General features: G+C 39.7%; 1 protein-coding gene across 4 annotated transcripts in view; it reads left to right on the plus strand.

Moving 5' to 3' along the window:
- The window catches only part of pde8b (phosphodiesterase 8B), a 302,418-nt gene that overhangs the window by 232,308 nt on the left and 48,137 nt on the right, over positions 1-21,973 (plus strand). For all 4 annotated transcript variants that reach the window (XM_043707141.2, XM_043707150.2, XM_043707123.2 and 1 more), the window contains exons 5-8: positions 1,504-1,561; positions 12,228-12,316; positions 13,066-13,144; positions 17,002-17,142. In XM_043707141.2, the coding sequence (XP_043563076.1) occupies positions 1,504-1,561; positions 12,228-12,316; positions 13,066-13,144; positions 17,002-17,142 (367 nt within the window). The remainder of the gene's footprint in view (positions 1-1,503; positions 1,562-12,227; positions 12,317-13,065; positions 13,145-17,001; positions 17,143-21,973) is intronic.

Consider the following 21,973-nt stretch of genomic DNA (forward strand, 5'->3'; position numbering starts at 1 on the left):
TGGGAAATATACAAATCCATCAGCATCGATAAAGAAAAAAGATGGTTAAACTTTCAAGCATTGTCCCTGGATATAATCCAGTCCAAAATGTTGACCTGTTTATTCTCTTTGCAGATGCGCACAGATTCTCTAAGTATTCTGTTTGTTTCAGGTCCCCAGTGTTTGCAGATTTTTAAAAACTTTTTTTCCCTTTTAAAACACGACAAATGTTCCCAAATCAAAGATCCTCTTTGTTGATGACCATCTTCAACATGTCCAAACTCCAATCTTGTTCAAGTTACAATCAGCCAAGTATTTGTGGTAAAAAGCAGTTTTTAAGAGATCATGATTTCTTCCAACATTTAGTTTAAAAAGATTCCTTTTGGGTTTAGTCAACTCATAATGAAATTGGATATAAAACCCTCTCTATTTTGTAATATATCATGATGTAATTAAAATGAGTTACTGTCAAATATCCTAATTATCATGGGTGTTGGGATTACTCCAACTTGGTGAATCACATAAATATACAAATTAAGACCCAAAGTAGGTTATTCAGCCCCTCAACCCTACTTTGCCATTTGAAAAGAACATGACTAACCTGATTGTAATCACAACTCCATTTTCCCTCCTTTCCCTGATAACCATTGAAACCCTAGACACAGTACACAGGGCAAAAATGTTGTAAATTACAGATAAATGGTCACCATCCTTTGAATATCCAAGATCCTGTTAATGTGTTTTTCAGCCAGATTTATTCAAAGATGTCCAGAACTGCTGCCCAAGAGAGATGTGAGAATCAATGTGCATGTCCTTTCATTCATTCTTTCACAGGATACAGGCATCACTAGCTGGGCTAGCATTTATTACCCTTCCCTAATTGCCCTAAAGAGGATGGTGGTGAGCCACCCTCTGGAACTGCTGGAGTTCATATTGAAATTCAGATCAGGTCCTGCAGCAAGTGTAAAAGCCCATAAAGAATTTCTGTGAAAAAAAGCAGATCACGCAAGCATTTCACTCATTTTTACCTGGATAAATTCCATCCAAACAATATTGCTGCTAATGACTGCTAAAGACATCCTCATTAACACCTGGCATATACTTTTGGACTCCTCCTGGCCTCTCAAAACTACAAAAGGCCTGCTATTATTACCATTGGATGATGACACCATTACCCCATGTCTCCACCCCTACACACACAACTAGACACACACACCTTCCTTTCACTCCCAGCTTCTGGATTAGCTTGCTAACAGAGCAACTTCCTGATGTAGCAAGTGGCTCACTATCCCTTTGAGCACTTAGCTCGCCGGCTGTATTCAGCTCCAGCCTGAGTTACGAGAAATGTTAGGATCTCCCACAGTTTGCATTCCCACTAGTGCACTGCTGTCCATGTGTCCTTTTTGGAGAAGTCTTACGTTCATCCCCAGTACTTCTGGGGCAGATATATAAAACAGTAGCAGATAGAACACTATTCAGAGGGAGCAGTTCGATGTAAACTTCACTGTTTGTTTCTTCCTGCAGGTGTAACGATCAAGAGGAGAGTTCAGTCTTGCCCCTCCTTAATGCAGGTTTCAACAGGGTATAAAACTCTACCTTATTTGCTTACCATCATTCACTTCATGGTTGCAGCTGTTTGACTGAAAGCATGTTTATTCTTTGGTACAACAGCAGACAGATTAGTTGGAGTGTGTTGAAGGATCTGCAAAATGCAAGTCACCCTCATCTTCCTTGATGAATCTGCACCTGTACGCTTTTCACAGCAGTCTGACATATTGCTTGCTCAATGTATATTCGTGTATAGAGGCTCAAAATGCATAAACATTGGTCTTCTCATGAACGCTAGACTCAGAGAATGTAGCCAAATGTAATGCAGATTATTGCAATTTGACATTTTTGAAATGTTACACACTTCAAAACTGCAAAAAAGCTTAATTTATCACTTTTTGCAGTTCTCTTTTTGTTTAAAGCTTTCTGTCATTGATTATTCCATTAAATAATCTCAGCTTGATGATGACAGGGAAAGTAGGTATTTGAAATTGTTTTTGTAAATGTGAACTACAGAGACACTCTTTACTGAGGCGCGTTCAAATACAAGAATAAGGCCAGTCAGTCATGAAATCTCAGCACCTTTCATATATGATATACAGAAAATCCTTGGTATCTGAAAAAGCCCAAAAAATACATATCAACAAAATTTGACATCCTCGGGCAAAACTCTCATATCTGCGATTTTTAGCCTTTTAAAGTTTTTGTGAAGATTTGTAGTTCGGTTTGTAGATGTGATGGTTGGTTTGTCAACCAAGCTGGTTGATTTGTTTGCAGATGTTTCATCACCCTGCTAGGTAACATCATCAGTGCGACTTCCAATGTGACGTTCTACTCTGCTTTTTATCTCACCCAGTCTGTTATGTTGGGTTGTGACATTTCCGGTCCTGCTCCACAGTGGCTCATATTTAAGATTCATTTCTGTATGTCTGTTGATAGCATTCCAGGTTGAGAACCAGGCCTCTAGGAATTCGCTTGTGTGTCTTTGGTTAGCTTGTCCCAAGATGGTTAGGTTATCCCAGTCGAATTAGTGGCCCTCCTTGTCTAAGTGTATGGAGATGAGTGAGAGTTGATCGTGACATTTTACTGCCAGTTGGTGTTTGCGTATTTGTGGAATCTCCTTCCAGTCTGTCTGATGTAATGTTTGTGGCAGTCACTGCATGGAATTTTGTATATTATGTTGGTTCTGTATGTTGCAGCTATGAAGTCTTTCACCCTTGACAGCAGTTGACATGGTGTAGTTGTGCGTTTGTGTGCTACCATGATCACGAGAGGTCGTAGGAAACTTGTAATTTCTGATATGTTCTTATTGTAAGATAGGGTGACCAGTGTATTTGGCTGTACTGTGACTTCATGATGTTGTTTGTTCCATGGGCATCAGCGGATGAAGCTGATTGGGTATCCATTGTTTGCAAAAACTTTGTCGTGGCGTTCTTCTTTTTTGTGTAGTTCCAGGGTGCTGCAGTGTGGTATTGCTCATTCAAATAATGTTCTGACACAGCTCTTTTTGTTGACGTTGGAATGGTTGTCTTGAAATTAAGGTATTTGGCCTGTATGTGTTGCGTTCCTGTAAACCTTGGTTTGGAATTCATGTTGGTCATTCTTTCCACCATTACATCTGGAAATGGCAGTTGGTTGTTGTTTTCCTCGTCTCTGGTGAATTTAATACTGATGAAAATGTTGTTGATATGTCAGTGTGTTGCCTCTAATCTAGCGCTTTTGGTAATGATGAACGTATCGTCCACATATTGTATCCACAGCTTTGGTTGGATCAAGGGGAGGGCTGTGTGTCTGTCTGATTGTTTGAGGACCTAACATACACTCCCAGCAAAGTGATCGTTCCTTTTTGGTATTTAATAGCTCCATCACATGTCTGCAGGAATCATGGAGTTCTCCAGCATGGAAACAGGCCCTTCAGTCCAACTCATCCAACTCTTCTTGTCATCGCAGAGGAGGCTGGAGCGGGAGTGATGGTTGCAATCAGCCAGGAGCTGGGATTCCTTGTGACGTCAGTGAGTTGGCAGTTGCAGCTTTGGCTGTGTGGTGGGCCCAGATTACAACTCCAATTATGTCATTGAGGTGGTGGCAGCAGAGCCAGGGACTCCTGGGGCATTGGCTGGACCCAGAATGGGGACTCATTACAGCTCAGAGACTGGAACACCTTACAGAAACCCTAAGATCTTAAGAAAACCTGGAGCCTTGCCTGACAAGGGAGACTGTAAATTTGAACACCATTTCTTATTTTTCTGCCTTTATATTTTTCTTCAATTGAATAGAAGATGAAGCTCTATTTAAGTAATTTCTTTTTATTCATTTTGTAATCCAAAACGCCGCTGGATTGTAACAACACAATCATTCATTTAATCTTGGAAAAGCTGTCTTTATTTCACGTTCCAAAATGACTTTCTGAAGCTTTCTTGAAAAGAAATAAGACCTTCACTTCACTGACAACCAAAAACCCATTTACCTCTACATTAGAATCCAGGTTCCCAAGTAAAAGGAATGTATTTAAGCTTCATCAAAGTAGACTAAAGAAGGATAGCAAATGACATACACAGTGCACTGGAAACTGGCAGCAAGCCTATACTCAATGAAGCTCAGGAGAGTTCAGTGCCAGTATGGCACAAGCTGTACAGTGAATTTGAATTTAAAGCCCATATTTTCCAGACCCTTCTTCCATTTTCTCCTTCTTCCCAAGACAAATATTCTTTAGCCAGTATCAAATGTCTTCTGGAAATCTAAGCACAGTACATCCTCTTTGGCCAGAACATGTGTTAATTCCTCAAATAATTCCAATAGTTTGATTAAGACAATTGCCCTTTCAGAAAGCAACAAACAACGAAAAGCTAAAAAATGTCTGCCTGATTACTTGAACTTATCCAAGTGTTTAACTATAAATGTTTGTGTTCAGTTCTGGACACCTCATTAGAAGAAAGATGTGGAAGCTTTAGAGAGGATGCAGAGGAGATTTACCAGGATGCTGCCTGGACTGGCGGGCAGGTCTTACGAAGAAAGGTTGAGGGAGCTTGGGCTTTTCTCATTGGAACGAAGGAGCATAAGAGGTGACTTGATAGAGGTGTACAGATGTTGATAGGTATAGATGGAGTGGATAGTCTGAGACTTTTTCTAATGGCAGAAATGTCTATCATGAGGTTGCATAATTTTAAGGAATTCGAGGAAGGTTTAGGGGAGATGTCAGAAGTAGGTTCTTTCTGCAGAGCGGTGGGTGCATGGAATGCAGTGCCAGCGGTGGTAGTAGAGTCAAATACATTAGGGACATCTAAGCGACTCTTGGATAGGCACATGGAAGATAGTACAATGAAGGGTATGTAGGTTAGTCTGATCTTAGAGTAGGGCTGAAGATGTTGTACTATTCTATGTTCTATAACATTTTAATAATAGCTTCTAATATTTTTCCAAAATCACATGTCAAGCTAACTGGTCTATAACTTCCTGATTTCTGTCTCCCTCCTTTTTGGGAAAAGCAGTTACATTCACTAGCTTCCCTATTTAAGGGAACCTTCCCCAAATCAAAGGGGTTTTGGAAATCTCAAAACAATGCAACAATCTTACAAGCCTTTTAAGACCTTATACACGGTGGCTCAGTGGTTAGTACTGCTGCCTCACAGGTAAAAACAATGACTGCAGATGCTGGAAACCAGATTCTGGATTAGTGGTGCTGGAAGAGCACAGCAGTTCAGGCAGCATCCAAGGAGCAGCGAAATCAACGTTTCGGGCATGCCTCACAGGACCAGGGACCCGAATTTTATTCGACTCTTGGGAAACTGTCAGTGTGGAGTTTGCAAATTCTTCCTGTGTCTGCGAGGATTTCCTTTGGGTACTCCACTTTCCTCTCACAGTCCATATATATGCAGACTAGATGGATTGGCCATACTAAATTGCCCACAGAGTCCAGGGATGTGCAGGTTAGGTGGATTGGCCAGAGGAAATGCAGTGTTACAGGGATTAAGGTAGGGCGGTGGGATGCTCTTTGAAGAATCAGTACAGACTCAATGGGCCAAATGGCCTCCTACTGTACTGTGGGGATTCTATGGAGTGCAGGCTCATAGCTCCTTGAAAGTGGAGTCGCAGGTAGATAGGATAGTGAAGAATGCGTTTGGTATGCTTTCCTTTATTGGTCAGAGTATTGAGTACAGGATTTAGGAGATCATGTTGTGGCTGTACAGGTCATTGGTTAGACCACCATTGGAATATTGCATGCAATTCTAGTCTCCTTCCTATCGGAAAGATGTTGTGAAACTTGAAAGGGTTCAGAAAACATTTACAAGGATGTTGCCAGGGTTGGAGGGTTTGAGCTATAGGGAGAAGCTGAACTGGCTGGGGCTGTTTTCCCTGGAGCGTCAGAGGCTGACGGGTGACCTTATAGAGGTTTACAAAATTATGAGGGGCATGGACAGGGTAAATAGGCAAAGTCTTTTCCCTGGGGTCGGGAAGTCCAGAACTAGAGGGCATAGGTTTAGGGTGAGGGGGGAAAGATATAAAAGAGAAATAAGGGGTAACTTTTTCACACAGAGGGTGGTATGGGTATGGAATGAGCTGCCAGAGGAAGTGGTAGAGGCTGGTACAATTGCAACATTTAAGAGGCATTTGGATGGGTATGTGAGTAGGAAGGGTTTGGAGGGATATGGGCCGGGTGCTGGCAGATGGTACTAGATTGGGTTGGGATTCTGGTTTGCATGGACGAGTTGGACTGAAGGGTCTGTTTCCATGCTGTACATCTCTATGACTCTATGACACTTGTCAGCCCACATCTCCAACAATTAATTTATTACCACTTCTCCGGTGATTATAATTTTCTTGAATTCATCCCTCCCTTCAGTTTTCTGATGTATATCTGCTTCTGGAATGTTATTTATAGCCTCTATAGTGAAGACTGAGGCAAAATATCTGTTTAATTAATCTGCCATCTCCTTTTTTATCATTATCAATTATCCAGTGTTACTTTCTATAGGAACAACGGTCACTTTATTTACTTATACATATTTCTAGCAACTCTTAGTATCTGATTTTATATTTCTGGCTAGCTTTCTCTTGTACACTAATTTCCTCTCCTCATTAATCTTTCAGTTATTCTTTGTCTTTTTTATATCTGTCCTATCTTCTGATGTGCCACTTGTCTTTGCAGAATTATGTGCTTTTCTTTGAATCTGATGCTATTTTTAATCTTCATGTTAAGAAAGGAACTACAGATGTTGGGTCCAACCCATTGAATTTTTCTTATTCATTGAAATTTATCTATTCCATGTATTCTGAAAAGCCCTTAAATATTTGCTACTGCATCTCTATCAATCTATTTTTTAATCTGTTAATTCACTTTATCTAGCTTTGCTTTCATTCCCTCATAATTGTCCTGATTTAATTTTTTAAAAATATTCTCAGACTCACTCCTCTGCATTTCAAACTAATGGCATGGTCACTGTCCCAGGCTTGCATTCATAATGAGATAATTAAATAATGGTTAAAAATCACACAACACCAGGTTATAGTCCAACAGGCTTAATTGGAAGCACACTAGCACCAGATGAAGGAGCGTCGCTCCGAAAGCTGGTGTGCTTCCAATTAAACCTGTTGGATTATAACCTGGTGTTGTATGATTTTTAACTTTGTACACCCCAGTCCAACACTGGCAACTCCACATCATTAAATAATGGTGTCTTGTTACACATCAGCAGGCCAAGCATAGCCTGCTCTCAGGTCAACTCCAGAACATGGTGTACTAAGACTCAACCCTGAAAACATCCTATGAGTTCCTCAGCTAGGCTACTTTCAGTGGTGATCACATTTCAAAAATAATTGGAAATGCTTTAGAACATGCTGATGTCTAATAATGCATTATATTCAAGTATTTTGACTCTGATTAGTCAAGGCATTACATGTGGATGATTTTTTCTATTGACCGGAAACAGCACCCTGTATACTAATACATGTCATTTCCAGTACGTACAGGTGCATTACATTGCAAGCCCACTGACAATCCAAAATTGGTTGTCAGCATAATTCTTTGCACACTCAGGATTATCCAGCAAATGTTGTCTAATTGCAGAATTATATCTAATGTTGGACATGTGTTTCAACTTTGCAATTGCAGGCTCATTGGGTATTGACAGCACCTTGCTTTTTGTAAACTGCTGAAGGGATATGCTGTTTGATGTGACCTTTTGTCTTTGGGACATGCAGCCTACAATCCTGCCATCACAACAGCACTGAAATTCATATACCACATTCTTTATTTGTGGGAGAGGCAAAACAATTTTTGGCTTGATGGCAGCATCCTGTTAGTGGTGAATACCACTTTCATTTTTACTGCATAGTACTAGCATGAAACAGCTAGCATCATCTATTGCTCAAACATTTGAGATACCTTTTAAGATGGTTTGGGCAATTTTCAAGACCAAGAGTGACTGACTTAGAGCCTTTCATGATTTGCGTGAAATATCGTGAGAAATGATCTGGCCATTCAATGGAATAACACCCAATCACCTGCCCCTTGCATATGTTCCATGTTAAGTTGATACATTTATTATATTTGAATCTGCAGCTGCATGTAAGAATTTCCTTACATGTTTTAATTGGATCCAATCTGCACTCAAATTGATGCTTGAAATTGTGGGATCATGTTCAAATCACAACCGGAATCAGTGAGTGGCGAAAATTACTTTGTTTATTCAGCAATCACAGCTCAAATCCGAGGCAGCAGTAGAATCCTGAATTACAGTTCTTACCAGAGCCCCTTTATACACAGTTCTTACATTTATTATAATTCCATTACTATGGTGTTACATTTTTTATCAATAGTAGACAAAGATTTGAGAGGCTTCTGTCCTAGGAGACAGGACATGGGTTAAAACATGTGCTAAGAGTTGGCTGCTACTTCTGATGGGACATCTCTCTGGTCTGCTGACATAATTAGGAGGTGTTAGTCCTTTTGTCTTTTAAATTATTAAATGTTAGTAAAAATAGTAGGCCTATGTGCTCTAAATAAGTTAGAAATGATACCCGTACTTAATAAAAGAATAAAGGATATTAAACTGGTTACTGCAGCTTAGTTGTGAGATTTATTTACTATTTGACGGTATGAGTTTCATTCATTCATGCAATTTCATGGAAGCGCTGTTTTGTCACTTAATTTCTTAAAGGGATAATGGCCCAGCAAAAGTATTTAACAGGCACTTAATCTAGTCAGGTCCAAGAGATGGTTGGTAAGGGCTGATTAATATTGTAATGTTTCATGGAGACTTGATAGGGATGGTATTGTTCTGTATGCTACACTTATTCAGAGGTAAACACTGCTTGTAGCAAGGACTGACAAGGTGTGGAAATGCAGTCATGGGTTTGAAAGTGGTGTTTTTAAATTTGGATTACGATTTTATCATAGAATGAATGAAACTATGTTATACTAAATAACGGGTTAGTAAAGGGTTATGAATTAATAAACGGCAATCCTGTATTAATGAAAATAGTGAGCTAGTGAGTGAGTTAATAAAGATAACCTATAACACACTATCTTATAACACAATATCTCGCAAAATGGAATACAAAAATGAGCTTCCTGGTCTCAATTCCTAGCTGAGAATTGGCTAGGCGTTCTCTATTACTGCCTACTGTATGCCTACCTTCACTGGCCATTATATATCTTGGGATTTCTACAGTCCTATGTGCGAAAAGATGAGCCTTTCAGCAACCTCATAAAGGGGGCTTACTCCATTTTGTCATCATGCAAATGTAATACACTAAAGCTATCCTGTTGTGCAGTGGTTTCCCTGACCAGCTTACTTCTCACTGCATAATATGTAAGTTCCTGAAAGGCCAGACAATGGTCTTGATAAGTGCTCAGTCTAACTATTTGAGCAACAGGTGAAGTTGGCTGTTTCACATTGCCACTATCCAGGTGTAACATAGGTGGTCTTCAGTGCTAGCAGGATGTTGCTGTTAAGGTAAAGAGATATTCTGCCTATTTCTCAAACGAATAATGTGATATATGAATTTCAGCACCAATGTGATACCAAGTATATTCACCAAATGTCCCAAAACTGGCAGGTCATATCAAGCACTTTAGCAAAAAGAATACAGTCATGGACTATTTTCTAAACGGTGAAAATATTTATAAAGCCAAAGTACAAAGGGATCTGGGAGTGCTCATCCAGGATTCTGTAAAGGTTGACTTGAAGGTTGAGTCCGTGGTTAAGAAAGCAAATGTAATGTTGTCATTTTTCTCAAGAGGATTGGAACATAAAAACAGCGATGTGCTACTGAGACTTTATAAAGCTCTAGTTAGGCCCCATTTAGAATACTGTGTCCAAGTTTGGGCCCCACACCTCAGAAAGGACATTCTGGCACTGGCAGCGGAGATTCACACAGATGATCCCTGGAATGGTAGGCCTAACATACTATGAATGGCTGAGGATCCTGGGATTTTATTCATTAGAGTTTAGACAGTTGAGGGGAGATCTGATAGAAACGTACAAGATAATGTATGGCTTAGAAGGGGTGTACGCTGGAAATTTGTTTCCATTAAGCAGGGATACTAGGACCCGTGGCACAGCCTTAGAATTAGAGGGGGTCAATTTAGAATAGAAATGAGAAAACATTTCTTCATCCAGAGAGTGTTGGGCCTGCGGAATTCATTGCCACAGAGCGCAGTGGAGACTGGAATATTGAATGTCTTCAAGGCAATGATACGGGGAGAGTACGGGTAAGTGGCATTGAAATGCCTATCAGCCACGAGTGAATGGTGGAGTGGACTCAATGGGCTGAATATCTTTACTTCCACTTCTATGTCTTATGGTCTTATGGTCTAAGCAGTATATCCCTTTGGCTGCTCACAACAAACAATGAATTGACCAATCCAACCAGTTTGCACAAGCAAAATGTGCAACATAGTGTCCAACATTTGATAGAATTCTACAATTGGTTAACTTTGCTTAATAATCCTGTCTATTTGAAGATTTAAACTGATAACCAGTTTAGGATTGTCAGGCTTGCAATTTTGCATACTTGCACGTTCTGAAACCTATATGTTATATACAAGGCCCTGTTCTTTCAGAAGAACTATCAGCTCAATAAACATGGTGAGAACCAATCAGAATCAATGTCTAGGTTGAAATTTAACTATGTTTGGCCATTAACTATCAATCAGCATCGGTGGTTAACTCCAACTCTAATCCTTGCCCATTGTAGTTGGCAATGGTTCTACCAATGAGAGTCCATTGCCAACAAATCAGCACTGTCCTAACATAGAATATATGTATATATACCATGGTTTTCTTCTTGAATCAGTATTCTTGCAAATTGTCCAGATTAGTGCAACAAAGAAAGCTTCAACAAAATTTGTCCTCTTTCAGCAATATTTTCCAATCGGCCAACATCAAGGATCCTGTGTACAGGCTCAAGTATCATGTGGGGTTCTGTATCACAGAGTTCTTTTATCACCAAATATCCAAAGTGGAGCATTTTTTCACAGCATTTACTGGACAAGGATTCAATGCAGATACCATAGTTTTGAAATATTCAGTAAAGGGGCTGATCCAGAAATCTGTATGTGGCATGTAGGAAGCAATACACCTGCCATGACATTGAGTTAGCCATGTTTGAAGTAATTACCAGTATTCATGTCTTGTGATGTGAGCAGTGATTTTTGCCTTGGTCTTATAACGCTGTGAATAAGGTCAACCTCCCACTCGATAAATCACTTTAACTGCTGATTGCCTATTGAATGTTACAGTATATAATGAAATTAATTGATAAAGTCTGTCTTTATTATTAAAGAACTCACTTGTGTTTAATGATATGTCAATGTAAATCACCATGCTGTTTAGTTTTCAGTGTTTATTGGAATTTCTGTCTCTCTATTCATTAGAATGTCTACATCTGTGGATAAATGGTTTGTTCAGTATTTATTTAAAATAATTGAGCTGTGTGAATTAAATCTAACACTGTTAACAAAGCAGACCCTGTTTTTCCAAGCCATCCTTGGGTATTCTGACAACTACTTAGCCTGTTCTGGCCTTGGTTAGATTCATTTTACATTGTTTCTACGATCATTTGATATAGCATATGTTGCTATTCCACTGTTCCATTGTAATACGTTATAAATCTGATTTTTCTGTTGGAGCCAAATTAGATTAAAATCCACATAAGTGCAGAGGAGTGGATATCTTAGGCCACGTCCAACCTTGTCCTTGATCCCATTGGACTATTTCTAATGATATCAGGGTTTTTTAACAAAAACAAATTGACAGACACCCATTGAAAGGTTGGAACACAACGTGGGATACTAAATGTCTCCACAAATTTAGCACTAGAAACTTCTCCCTTCCTCTGTAAAATGGAGCAGATCTTCCTGTGTCCAGCACCTCTCCACCACCTTCCAAAACAATCGAGTCCAACATCTCTCCTAGTTTTACCATTCTCTGATAAACTACTTGCACCTCCGTCCTCCAATCATCCAATATTTCCAATGCTACATTTTGTCTTCTGCCAATAATATTGATAACATTGCCCACTCTGAGAGTTAGCACCTCACTGATTCCTGCAGTTTCCCTTGTTGGTTGCCCCTGTCCCGAAAGAAGAATGGGAGTGGCTTAGTGTTCCCTTGTGAGAGGGTCATGTGAGGCATTTATAAGGTTTTTCTCAGAATTTTGAAATGTATGCCTTTAATGTTATTTTCTCCTTATCCATAGCGATATGTGGAGAACCCCAATGTAACTGCATGTTACAATGAATTGATCCAGTTGGAGTATGGAGAGGTGCGGTCACAATTCAAACTGCGGTATGTATCTATCACACTAGCTGCATGTTATAGATGCGATTAATGAAAAAGGTATTCAGGATACTGCATTTAAAATATTAATGGAGCAATGTGTAGAACAATCACCAGCCCCTAGATGACAGGCAATCCAAGAATACTGAAGGATGTAGAGGATGAAATTAATGGAGGTGCCGTAATCATAGTTTCTTCAATTATCTCTGGGACTAAGAATTATGTTGAAGAACTAGACAGGGATATACACTACATCCTTATTCAAGACAGGAAGAAAATAATAAACCAGATAATTATAGGCAAATTAAGTTTGTCTTACAGGGAAATTTCCAGAGTTGATTGATCAAGAGCTGATGATAGGCATAGAAAGCAAGAAATATCTTGAAGGAAAGCTTTTCCACTAGTAACTGTTGAGGCAGGATCATCAATATCTCTTCAAATAGAATTGAATTCATTTATTTAAATTGTCAGAATTTAAAAAACACAGATAAAAGTAAGGGAAATAGGATTAAAATTGATAGTTTGAGTTGAAGGGCTAGCCCCATCATCACAATAATGAACTGAATTGCCTTGTACTGCACTCTAAGGCTGCATGATTCCAGACAATTGGGTAAAATATCTGAATCAGTTTTTTAGTGATTTGCTGCTACATACTATTGGGGGTTTATGCCTGCATTCTTAATACAAATCATCTTAAGTAATTTTTTAAAATGCATCTATCACTCAACAATTTCCGTTACTCTGACTATTTCTTTCAGGGCATGCAACTCCATATTTACAGCCCTAGAGCACTGCCAGGAGGCCATAGAAATTACAAATGAAGATCATGTTATCCAGGTGACCTAACATTACCTTTTATCATGGATAAATGGGTTAGTTTAAATTAGTTACTTTCATGTTAAGATTTTTGAAATCCACCCTTGTTCTTTGCAAAAATATGTTGCTTGCAAAGCTCACACAGTTCTTCATTGGAATAAATGTTTGTAGAAGAGTCAGTCCACCGAGTTAATCTGCATAACTCTAGGGCCGCATCCATCTGAGGGAAACCCCTGGACTTCATCTCCAATGTACTGTTCATTTCCAATAAGCTTCAGTCTTTATTTAAAATTTATTAACTATTTAATATTTAAACATTATTTAATGAAGCAAGACTTCAATAAAAGTACACAGAGATGAATCTGGATGTTCCTGTGCATGAAACACAAAGATTAGTATGCAGGTGCAACAAGTCATTAAAAATTCAATGGAGTTTTGTACTTTATTGCTGAGAGGTTAGAATTTAAGAATAGTGAAGCCTTTAATACAACAGCAGAGGGTGTTGATGAGGCCACATCTGTTTTCCTGGAATCTGGTTTTGTTCCCTCTGTCTGAAAAAGGATTTACTAGCATTGGAGACAGTTCAAAAGAGGTTCATGAAGCTGATTCTGAGATAAAAGGGTTGACATATCAAGAATGGCAAAACAGGTTAGACAATGATTTATTAGCATTTAGAAGAATGAGGGGTGATCTTATTGAAACATTCAAGATTCTGAGAGGGTTTGACAGAGTAGGGGTTTTGAAGATGTTTCCACTATTGGGAAAAAATCGAACTCAGGCATATTGTTACAGAATAAGCGGACACTTAAACTTAGATGTGAAGGATTTCTTCTCCCAGCGGTTGCTGGATATTTAGAATTTTCTACCCAGAGAGTTGTTGGGCACTCGATCACTGAAAATATTTAAAGAGGTGATTGGTTTTTGAAGTATTGAGAGATTGAGGGCTATGCAGAGCTCGCATGAAAGAGGGGCTGAGGCCTGCGGCAGATCAGTCATGATTTCATTGAACGGTGGGGCTGAAATTCTTCAACCAGCGTGTGGGAAATCTGTGGAACTCATTGCTGCAGAAGAGTGTGGAGGCCAAGTCATTGAATATCTTTGGGACAGAGATCGATAGATTCTTGATTAGTAGGGGATTGAGAGTTAGAGGGAGAAGGGAGGAGAATTGGGTTGAGAAACATAGCCGTGATCAAAGGGCCCAGCAGACTGAAAGGGCCAAATGGCCTAATTCTGATGCTCAATGTTATGAATTTATGCCAGGTTAGAGGGCCTACTGCTGCCCCTTTTTCTTATGTTCTTAAAGTTAGCCTTGTTCCAGTGAGGTCATTCTTTAAGTATGCAGAGCTCCAAATGGGGTGGGCTATTAGCAAAAACTTAGAATTCCTTTTAGATTTTCATGACAAGGCATCATTATTGGAGAAATATAAGAGATCTGCAATCATGTTCTCATTGAAATCATTGGTTTGCTTTTGAAATATCATAAGAATTAATAATTGTACAATTCATTTCTATTGGATGATGACCAAATATCCCAATGCCACATACTAACAAAAGCTTTGAAACGGCAACTAGTTAACTTAAATTTTCTTCTACTCTGTATTTCATGTCTCACTTGACAGTTAACAATTCAGACTTCATACTGAATGACGGCGTCACCTAGAACATTGTAAGTTGGGATTTCTAAGATTTGAGCTTGAATCATGTCAAACAAATTCAATGGAAGCCCTTTCCACAGGTTGTAAGTGCCTTAGGCTTGATTACCTTAAACAATCTCCATCCATTTTCTAATAGGTTAAGGCTCAAAACCATATAATCCCCTCAGAAAATCGCCCCTAAACTGGCAGCCATAAAATGAAGTCAATGTAGAAAACTACTTTGCAATCCATAGAACTTCTTCAAACTAAAGTAGCAATGATTTGCCATTAGAGGTTATCAGCAGGAAATGGGGAAGCATTACTTTGAGTGTAGTTTTTCTACAGTCACTTTGATACTGAGGTAGAATAACAGCTTCTTGTATTAATCTCCCTCAGCTTCATGAATCTAAACATTCAAGTTGAAGAAACTTTAAAGAAAGCATTTAAAATTAAAATTCTTGTTTCATTTCTCCCACACTTCAACATTATTTTACCATAGCTTATCAATCACTATGTGTCAACCAGTCTCAGCATAATGCAGTGCAAGATCTCTCAACTAGTTATTGCAACAGATGTTAAGGGACTTGGAGGTTTGCAAATCAGTCTAGTTTTAATATTTGTTTTCCCAGTGACTAACATTTATAAGAATCATCCTCACCTTTCATTTGTTTAGTGCAATGCAGAACAGCACATGGGACAGTCCTTGCAATACAATTACAAATTAGGGTTTCTGACTACAATAAAACCAAGTCTGAGTGTTATTGCTATTTTTGCGTGTTTATAATGGTATTTGCTTTTCTAATTTGATTTGGATGATGTCTGTGTGGAGTTTGCACATTCTCCCAGTGTCTGCGTGGGTTTCCTCTGGGTGCTCCAGTTTCCTCCCACAGTCCAAAGATGTGCAGGTCTGGTGAAGTGGCCATGCTAAATTGCCTGTAGTGTTAGGTGCATTAGTGAGAGGGAAATGGGACTGGGAGGTTTACTCTTCGGCGAGTCGGTGTGGACTTGTTGGGCCTAAGGGCCTGTTTCCACACTGTAGAGAATCTAATCTAATCTACAAAAAAATAGCAGTTAGTTGTAAAAGTAGTCATTAGAGTAGAGTAAAATAGGACGTCAGGATCTGACTGTAATGTAAACTTAGAGGCCTGACTGGGAAGTCTCAGAGTTTTCTGCCAAACCTACTCCATAAGCAAAGAACCTGGCCCAGGAGAAAGCCCAAAAACAAAGATCTTGCAATTAGTTGCAGCAGCACATACGTTTCCTAGACACTCCTGCAAAGTCATGTAGTGCTGTCTCTGCCAAAGTATCTATAGATATGATTCCTGATGAAGGGCTTATACCTGAAATGTCGATTCTCCTGCCGCCTGACTGGCTGTGCATTTCGAGCACCACACTTTTCGACTCTGATCTCCAGCATCTGCCGTCCTCACTTTCTCCTGTGTATAGATATGGGAGATCACTTGATATGATTATCATTGGCAATTGTGCTGCCCCATTTGTGGTTTCCCCTTATTTCCACAATAAGTCCAGAAGAGATATCCTGGCCAGGGAAAATGAATGATCTTGGATGTCTTCAAATCAAAACATCACTTGGGTGATCCTGCTTAGCGCTTTGTAAGAGAGCCTCTCCAAGAGAGTTTTTAAAATTCTGTAAAATTTCAGCTGTCCAAAATAGATGGTTTACACATTTACCAAACTATTAGTTTTACTTTTATTGTACCAAGCACATTACATTGTTACAAAGATGGCCCATGAGGTGGGAACTATAATATTTTGAGTCTCTTGGTCTAGCTCCTCCTACACCAGTTGATATTTGGAGACAGTCAACAGTTCATCCTCAGGTTGGGCACTGAATGAATTTTGGGCTCTGGGGCTGGTCCTGGCATATCTTTGGATTGACCTAGTCTTTGCTCATCTCATGACGCTGTTAAAGTAGATACATACTTGAGTAGACTTAGATTTTCAGGACCTGTATCATTTATTTTGCTTGTCTCTCTTTTCTTGAATCATTGCAGTCCATGTGGTGTACGTATACTTATGATGCTGTTATATTAGGATAGGAATTATAAGTTTTGATGAAAAACGTGCAATTTCAGTAATTTTACTGAGAAAAATAGCCTTTGATAATGATAGACTGTGATTGCAAATAGTATGACCAGAAATAACAACCTCGGATACGGCTTTCCTCAACACATGAGGCAAATTTCATCAGAAAATTAACTTGAGTCTTGATTTTCTTTGCAGTATGTGAATCCAGCATTTGAACGTATGATGGGTTATCATAAAGGGGAGCTGATTGGCAAAGAACTTACTGAACTACGCAAAAGTGACAAAAATAAAGCAGATCTTCTTGATACAATAAACACATGTATCAAGAAAGGAAAGGTGAGTACTCTCTATCGTCCTTGACATATTTACCATATTGCTGTTTGTGGATCTTTCTTTGGTGCGGATTGATTGTCATATCTTCTTACATTACAACAGTGACTACATTTCCACAAGTACCTCTTTATTTGTGAACTGTTTTCCCAAATTTTGGTGTTTTCTAAGATAACATGTAAATGCAAGTCTTTTTACCCTTAAACTTCACTTTTTGGGCTGTTCAAATTGTCACACAGGTAATGGTAGAAGTATCAGAAACATTTGTGAAAAACAGAGGAATTGAACCCAAATGCACTGAACAGGAAAAAGACTAGATTTACCGTGACCATGTTTAGTCAGATGTTGCTGAATTAAATTATTGGAAAATGTAAACTTCTTTGCCAAATAATTGTCTGAATTATCAGGAGAAGGCTACATATATAATCTAGTACTTACTTTAAACACAAACAGAAATTGCTGGAGAAACCCAGCAGGTATGGTAGCATCTATGAGGAAAATGCAGAGTTAATACTAATACTTATCTGTTTTTTTTCCTAGTAAAACTTTTGTTTAAAAATTATAGTTTCTTGATGCCATGAATTTAGTGACTGTTTCTCAACAATAAGGGTGAAAATTATTATTTTCTTTTCAATATCTTAGGAGTCTTTACATTAATTACTTGCTAACAACAAGATAGCATACAAATGCATCAAAAAATTATGCAGAAAAAATCATGAGGCTTAGGAGCAGAAGTAGGCTATTCAGCCCATTGGGGAGCAGGAAAAGTCAGGATGAAGGGCTTTTGCCTGAAACATCGATTTTCCTGCTCCTCAGATGCTGCCTGACCTGCTGTGCTTTTCCAGCACCACTCTAATCTAAACTCTGGTTTCCAGCATCTGCAGCCCTCACTTTTGCTTATTCAGCCCATTGAATCTGCTTCAGAAGTAAAGAGTATCATGGCTGGTCAGATAATTATCGATTCCACTTTCCTACCCTTTCTCCATTGCCCTTGATTCCCTTACTTATTATAAATGGTCTATCTCAGTTTGAAATACGCTCAATGGCCCAGTCTTAACAGCCCAATGGGTTAAATAATTTGATAGATTCACTGCCCTTTGAGATCAGTTCCACCTCATCTCTGTCTTAAATCAGTGACTCCTTAAGCTGAGATTGCAATTGCAAATCTCAAGACTTTCATATTAAGTGGATTTTGGCATTACATTACTGTCAACTGATTACTCTTTATCTGCAAAACTCCAAGATTTCATCAAGCCCATTTAGACCTTACTGCCTAATTCAGCAACGACCCTAAAGGTGACTGATATCAAAACCAAGATAAAATGTCCTCTCGAAGTCCAAGGCTATCATTTTTGGCTCTCAAACTTTCTTCCAAACTTTTAGCCTCTCCTGAACCGCAATCCCAAGTTACATACAGGAAATGCTGAACCTTGACATCCTGTACTACATTAACCCAATATCCCCTTTTTTATCTGAATCATTGCCAGTACTATCTCCTAATTTTATTAAGTGCATGGAGTCTAACTGCAATTAGTTCTTGCAAATAATACTCCTCAAGTCTTGGGTACATTTCACAAAAGAAACCTTTACTTACAACATAGCAGATATTCTACGAAGATGCTGATAGAGCACCAGATTTCTTCCCACTACATTAATATGTGACACTGAAATCATAACTAAATTATTCATCATCATCATCATCATTGTTATACATTCTGCAGATGTCTCCTTAATCTATGCCTCCTTGTATCACACATCTCCCTTCTGCTACCAAAATCATAGAGCTGTCTGCATTCATTAGCTCAAGGCCTGACCTTTCCAATGACGTTCCTTCAGTATTCCTACAAAAGCTTTAGTATATCTTTAACAATGCACCTAGCCAACAATCCCACACCCCATGGGTGAATAATAAAAAAAAAATCATGGCACATATGGTCCCCACAATCGCATACTTCAGTAGCTAAGATTCAGAGTTCTTCAATGTATTTGCCAACCCCTATGTCATCTCAGCCCACTCTAATTTAGTAGTCCACTCTAATTTAGTAGCCCATTCCTGCTTTGGATCTTTGCATGCACTCTCCACTGTTTTAATACCAGACTGCTCCTGAGCCCTCATACCCTGTGCCTCATCATTGCTTGAATTCACTCACCCACAGCATTGCTACTTTCTGGTAAAAGCAAGGTACAGAGAATGCTGAAAATCTGAAATAAAACCAAAGTGTGCCAGATAAACTCAGCATTTCTGGCAGCATCCGTGGAGAGGGAATCAGAGTTAACGTTTGGAGTCCAAGATGATTCTGACCAGTATGGCTGTTCCAAAGAAGAGTTGACTCTGTTCCTCTCTCCTGTCCACAGAAGCTGCCAGAGCTGCTCAGCTCCTCTAGCACCTTCTGCTTATGTTTGTATTTTCTGGGCTTGTCTGTTCAGTCTGCACACATTTCCATTTCTTTCCCAGTTTTTAATCTTTTGATGCCTTTCCTCACTTCTCTATGTGCTCTTCCTCATCCAGCTTCTTGTCACCTTCATATTATACTTTTACCATCATAGATCCTCCCACTGGGAGTTATCAAGCAAAAGTGTAGAGCCCCAAATGGAGACATTTGGACAGACAGGGACAGAGGGGAGAACTGTTCCTCACCTCACAGTGTCTCTTTGCCATACCAGATACAGTATATCAGTTTTCCAACTATTTTTAAGCATTCTGAGGTATTATTCCTCATGAGAGAAACATTGTACAAAAGTAATTTGCAGTGTGCTTCTCATTGTAAGTCACTAGCACTGTTGAATAAGTGTTAATCTCAATACAACTCCTCTCTCCTGTGTACTCAAAAGTGAGGCAAAGTGTGGCTTTTCAGTGAAAAAAAAAACTGTGTGCCACTCTGTGTTGAAAAGGCAATTTGGCAAGTGACGAATGGTTTTAGAAAGGAAAATTGATTTTGCAAGAGCTACCATCAGGAGCAATCTAAATGGATCAAAATGGTCTAAAACTCAGTAAGTGTCACACTTGCAGTTAAACTTGTGGCATTGTCTATGATAGAGTCATAGAGTATCACAGTACAAAGAGAAGCCCTTTTACACATTATATCTGTGCTGGCCATCTAATCCATTTTCCAAGAACTTTGCACTGGCTTTCAGTTATCTACAGATAGTTGCACCTCAGTACATGATCTCTCCTCTCCATAGTAGCTCTTATCCTGCAGCTTCTTTCTCTGTAAGTTGAGTGGCAGCCAGCTGTTGTCATTATTGGTGTCTTCTGCATTTGTTCTTTTGCATTAGTAGGAGTGCTAGAATAACTGTTGGATTGGCCTTTGCCTTGCTTCCTCAAATTGCAGCTGATCTGTGAGAACTGCGAGCGAAAGTACACAGGTTTAGTGAAAGGATGCTTCACCTGTGGTATCATTCCCCTTTAAGGTCTAGGTTACCCCATCAGAGGGGGCACCTGGAGTGCTCTAAGAGATTCCGTACTGCTGTGTTTACTGAGAGGACATCTCCCTGCCACCAACCTTACAAAGGCTATTTCAGCATGACCTTCAAACCTAACAAAAGACCTTCCCATGCATATTTGTAATCCTGACCTTAAGTAAGGTGGCCCAAGAAATTGTCCATGTGGCCTTGGAGTGAAGTAGCTGTCAGTAGACCCCATGCCACTCTGCGCTCTCCCCCAAATCAAAACTACCACAATAGCCCTGACCTATACAAATGTCATAGCTTACTGTCATAGAGATTGTGTACATTGGCCAATGGAGATGATGAGGAATTGAGTGAATTGCTCCAAGCCACAGCCACAGCCTGGTGCACCTCCTCTGCAGTAAAGCTAAATCTAAATCTAACCTAATCAATTCAATCACATCCTCCCTATAGTGTGGTGATCAGAACTGCACCCAGCATTCCACCTGTGGTCTAAATGACAGCTTATACAGCTCCATTACAACCTTCCTGCTCTTGTCTTCAACACCACCAGGGTGGCACAGTGGATAGCACTGTTGCCTCACAGCGCCAGAGACCCGTGTTCAATTCCTGCCTCAGGCAACTGTCTGTGTGGAGTTTGCACATTCTCCCGTGTCTGCGTGGGTTTCCTCCGGGTGCTCCGGTTTCATCCAAAAATGTGCAGGTTAAGTGAATTGGCCATGCTAAATTGCCCATAGTGTTAGGTGAAGGGGTAAATGTAGGGGGGTGGGTCACGGGTCAGTGTGGACTTGTTGGGCCGAAGGGCCTGTTTCCACACTGTAAGTAACCTTTAATAATAATATCCCACTGTCTTCCTAACGAATCAATTCACTTGCCTTGTTGCCTGCAAGGATCTATGCACAAGCACACCAACTTCCCTCTGATCCTTTGTACTTTGCAAGATCCTACTATTCACTGCGTAGTCCCTTGCCTTGTTATTTCTCCATGGATGCACCACAGAATCGCAGAAGGAGGCCATTCACTCCCAATGAACAATCAGCTCGTACCAGCTGTGATCTAAACATGGGTCAGGATTTTTCAGCTGGTGATATTTCCTACCCTGCCATCTGAAGATTCAGAAAGGGATAAATCCCACTGAACATAGCAACCCCGCAAGTATTTAACATTCCATGCAAGTCCCGTCTTACAGAGCTGCCGATCAATCTGATTGGCCGGAGGCTTTGTAGACACAGCAGTGCCAATGACAATGATGGCCAGGACTGAGTACACAAGCAGTCCCCAGATTATCAATCCTGGAGTCCTGGACCAAGTAAGTAGAGGGGTTTCAAAATGGAAAGAGAAGGTGATGTCCAATTGGGGTGAAGAGAAGGGAATGGGGGAACTGGATGGAGAGGCCAGAGTTGGTGAGAGCACCTACAGAGACAGACCC

Source organism: Chiloscyllium plagiosum, unplaced genomic scaffold (genome assembly GCF_037043375.1).
Source record: "Chiloscyllium plagiosum isolate Xiang-an unplaced genomic scaffold, Cpla_swu_hap1 HiC_scaffold_2, whole genome shotgun sequence".
NCBI classification, from domain to species: domain Eukaryota; kingdom Metazoa; phylum Chordata; class Chondrichthyes; order Orectolobiformes; family Hemiscylliidae; genus Chiloscyllium; species Chiloscyllium plagiosum.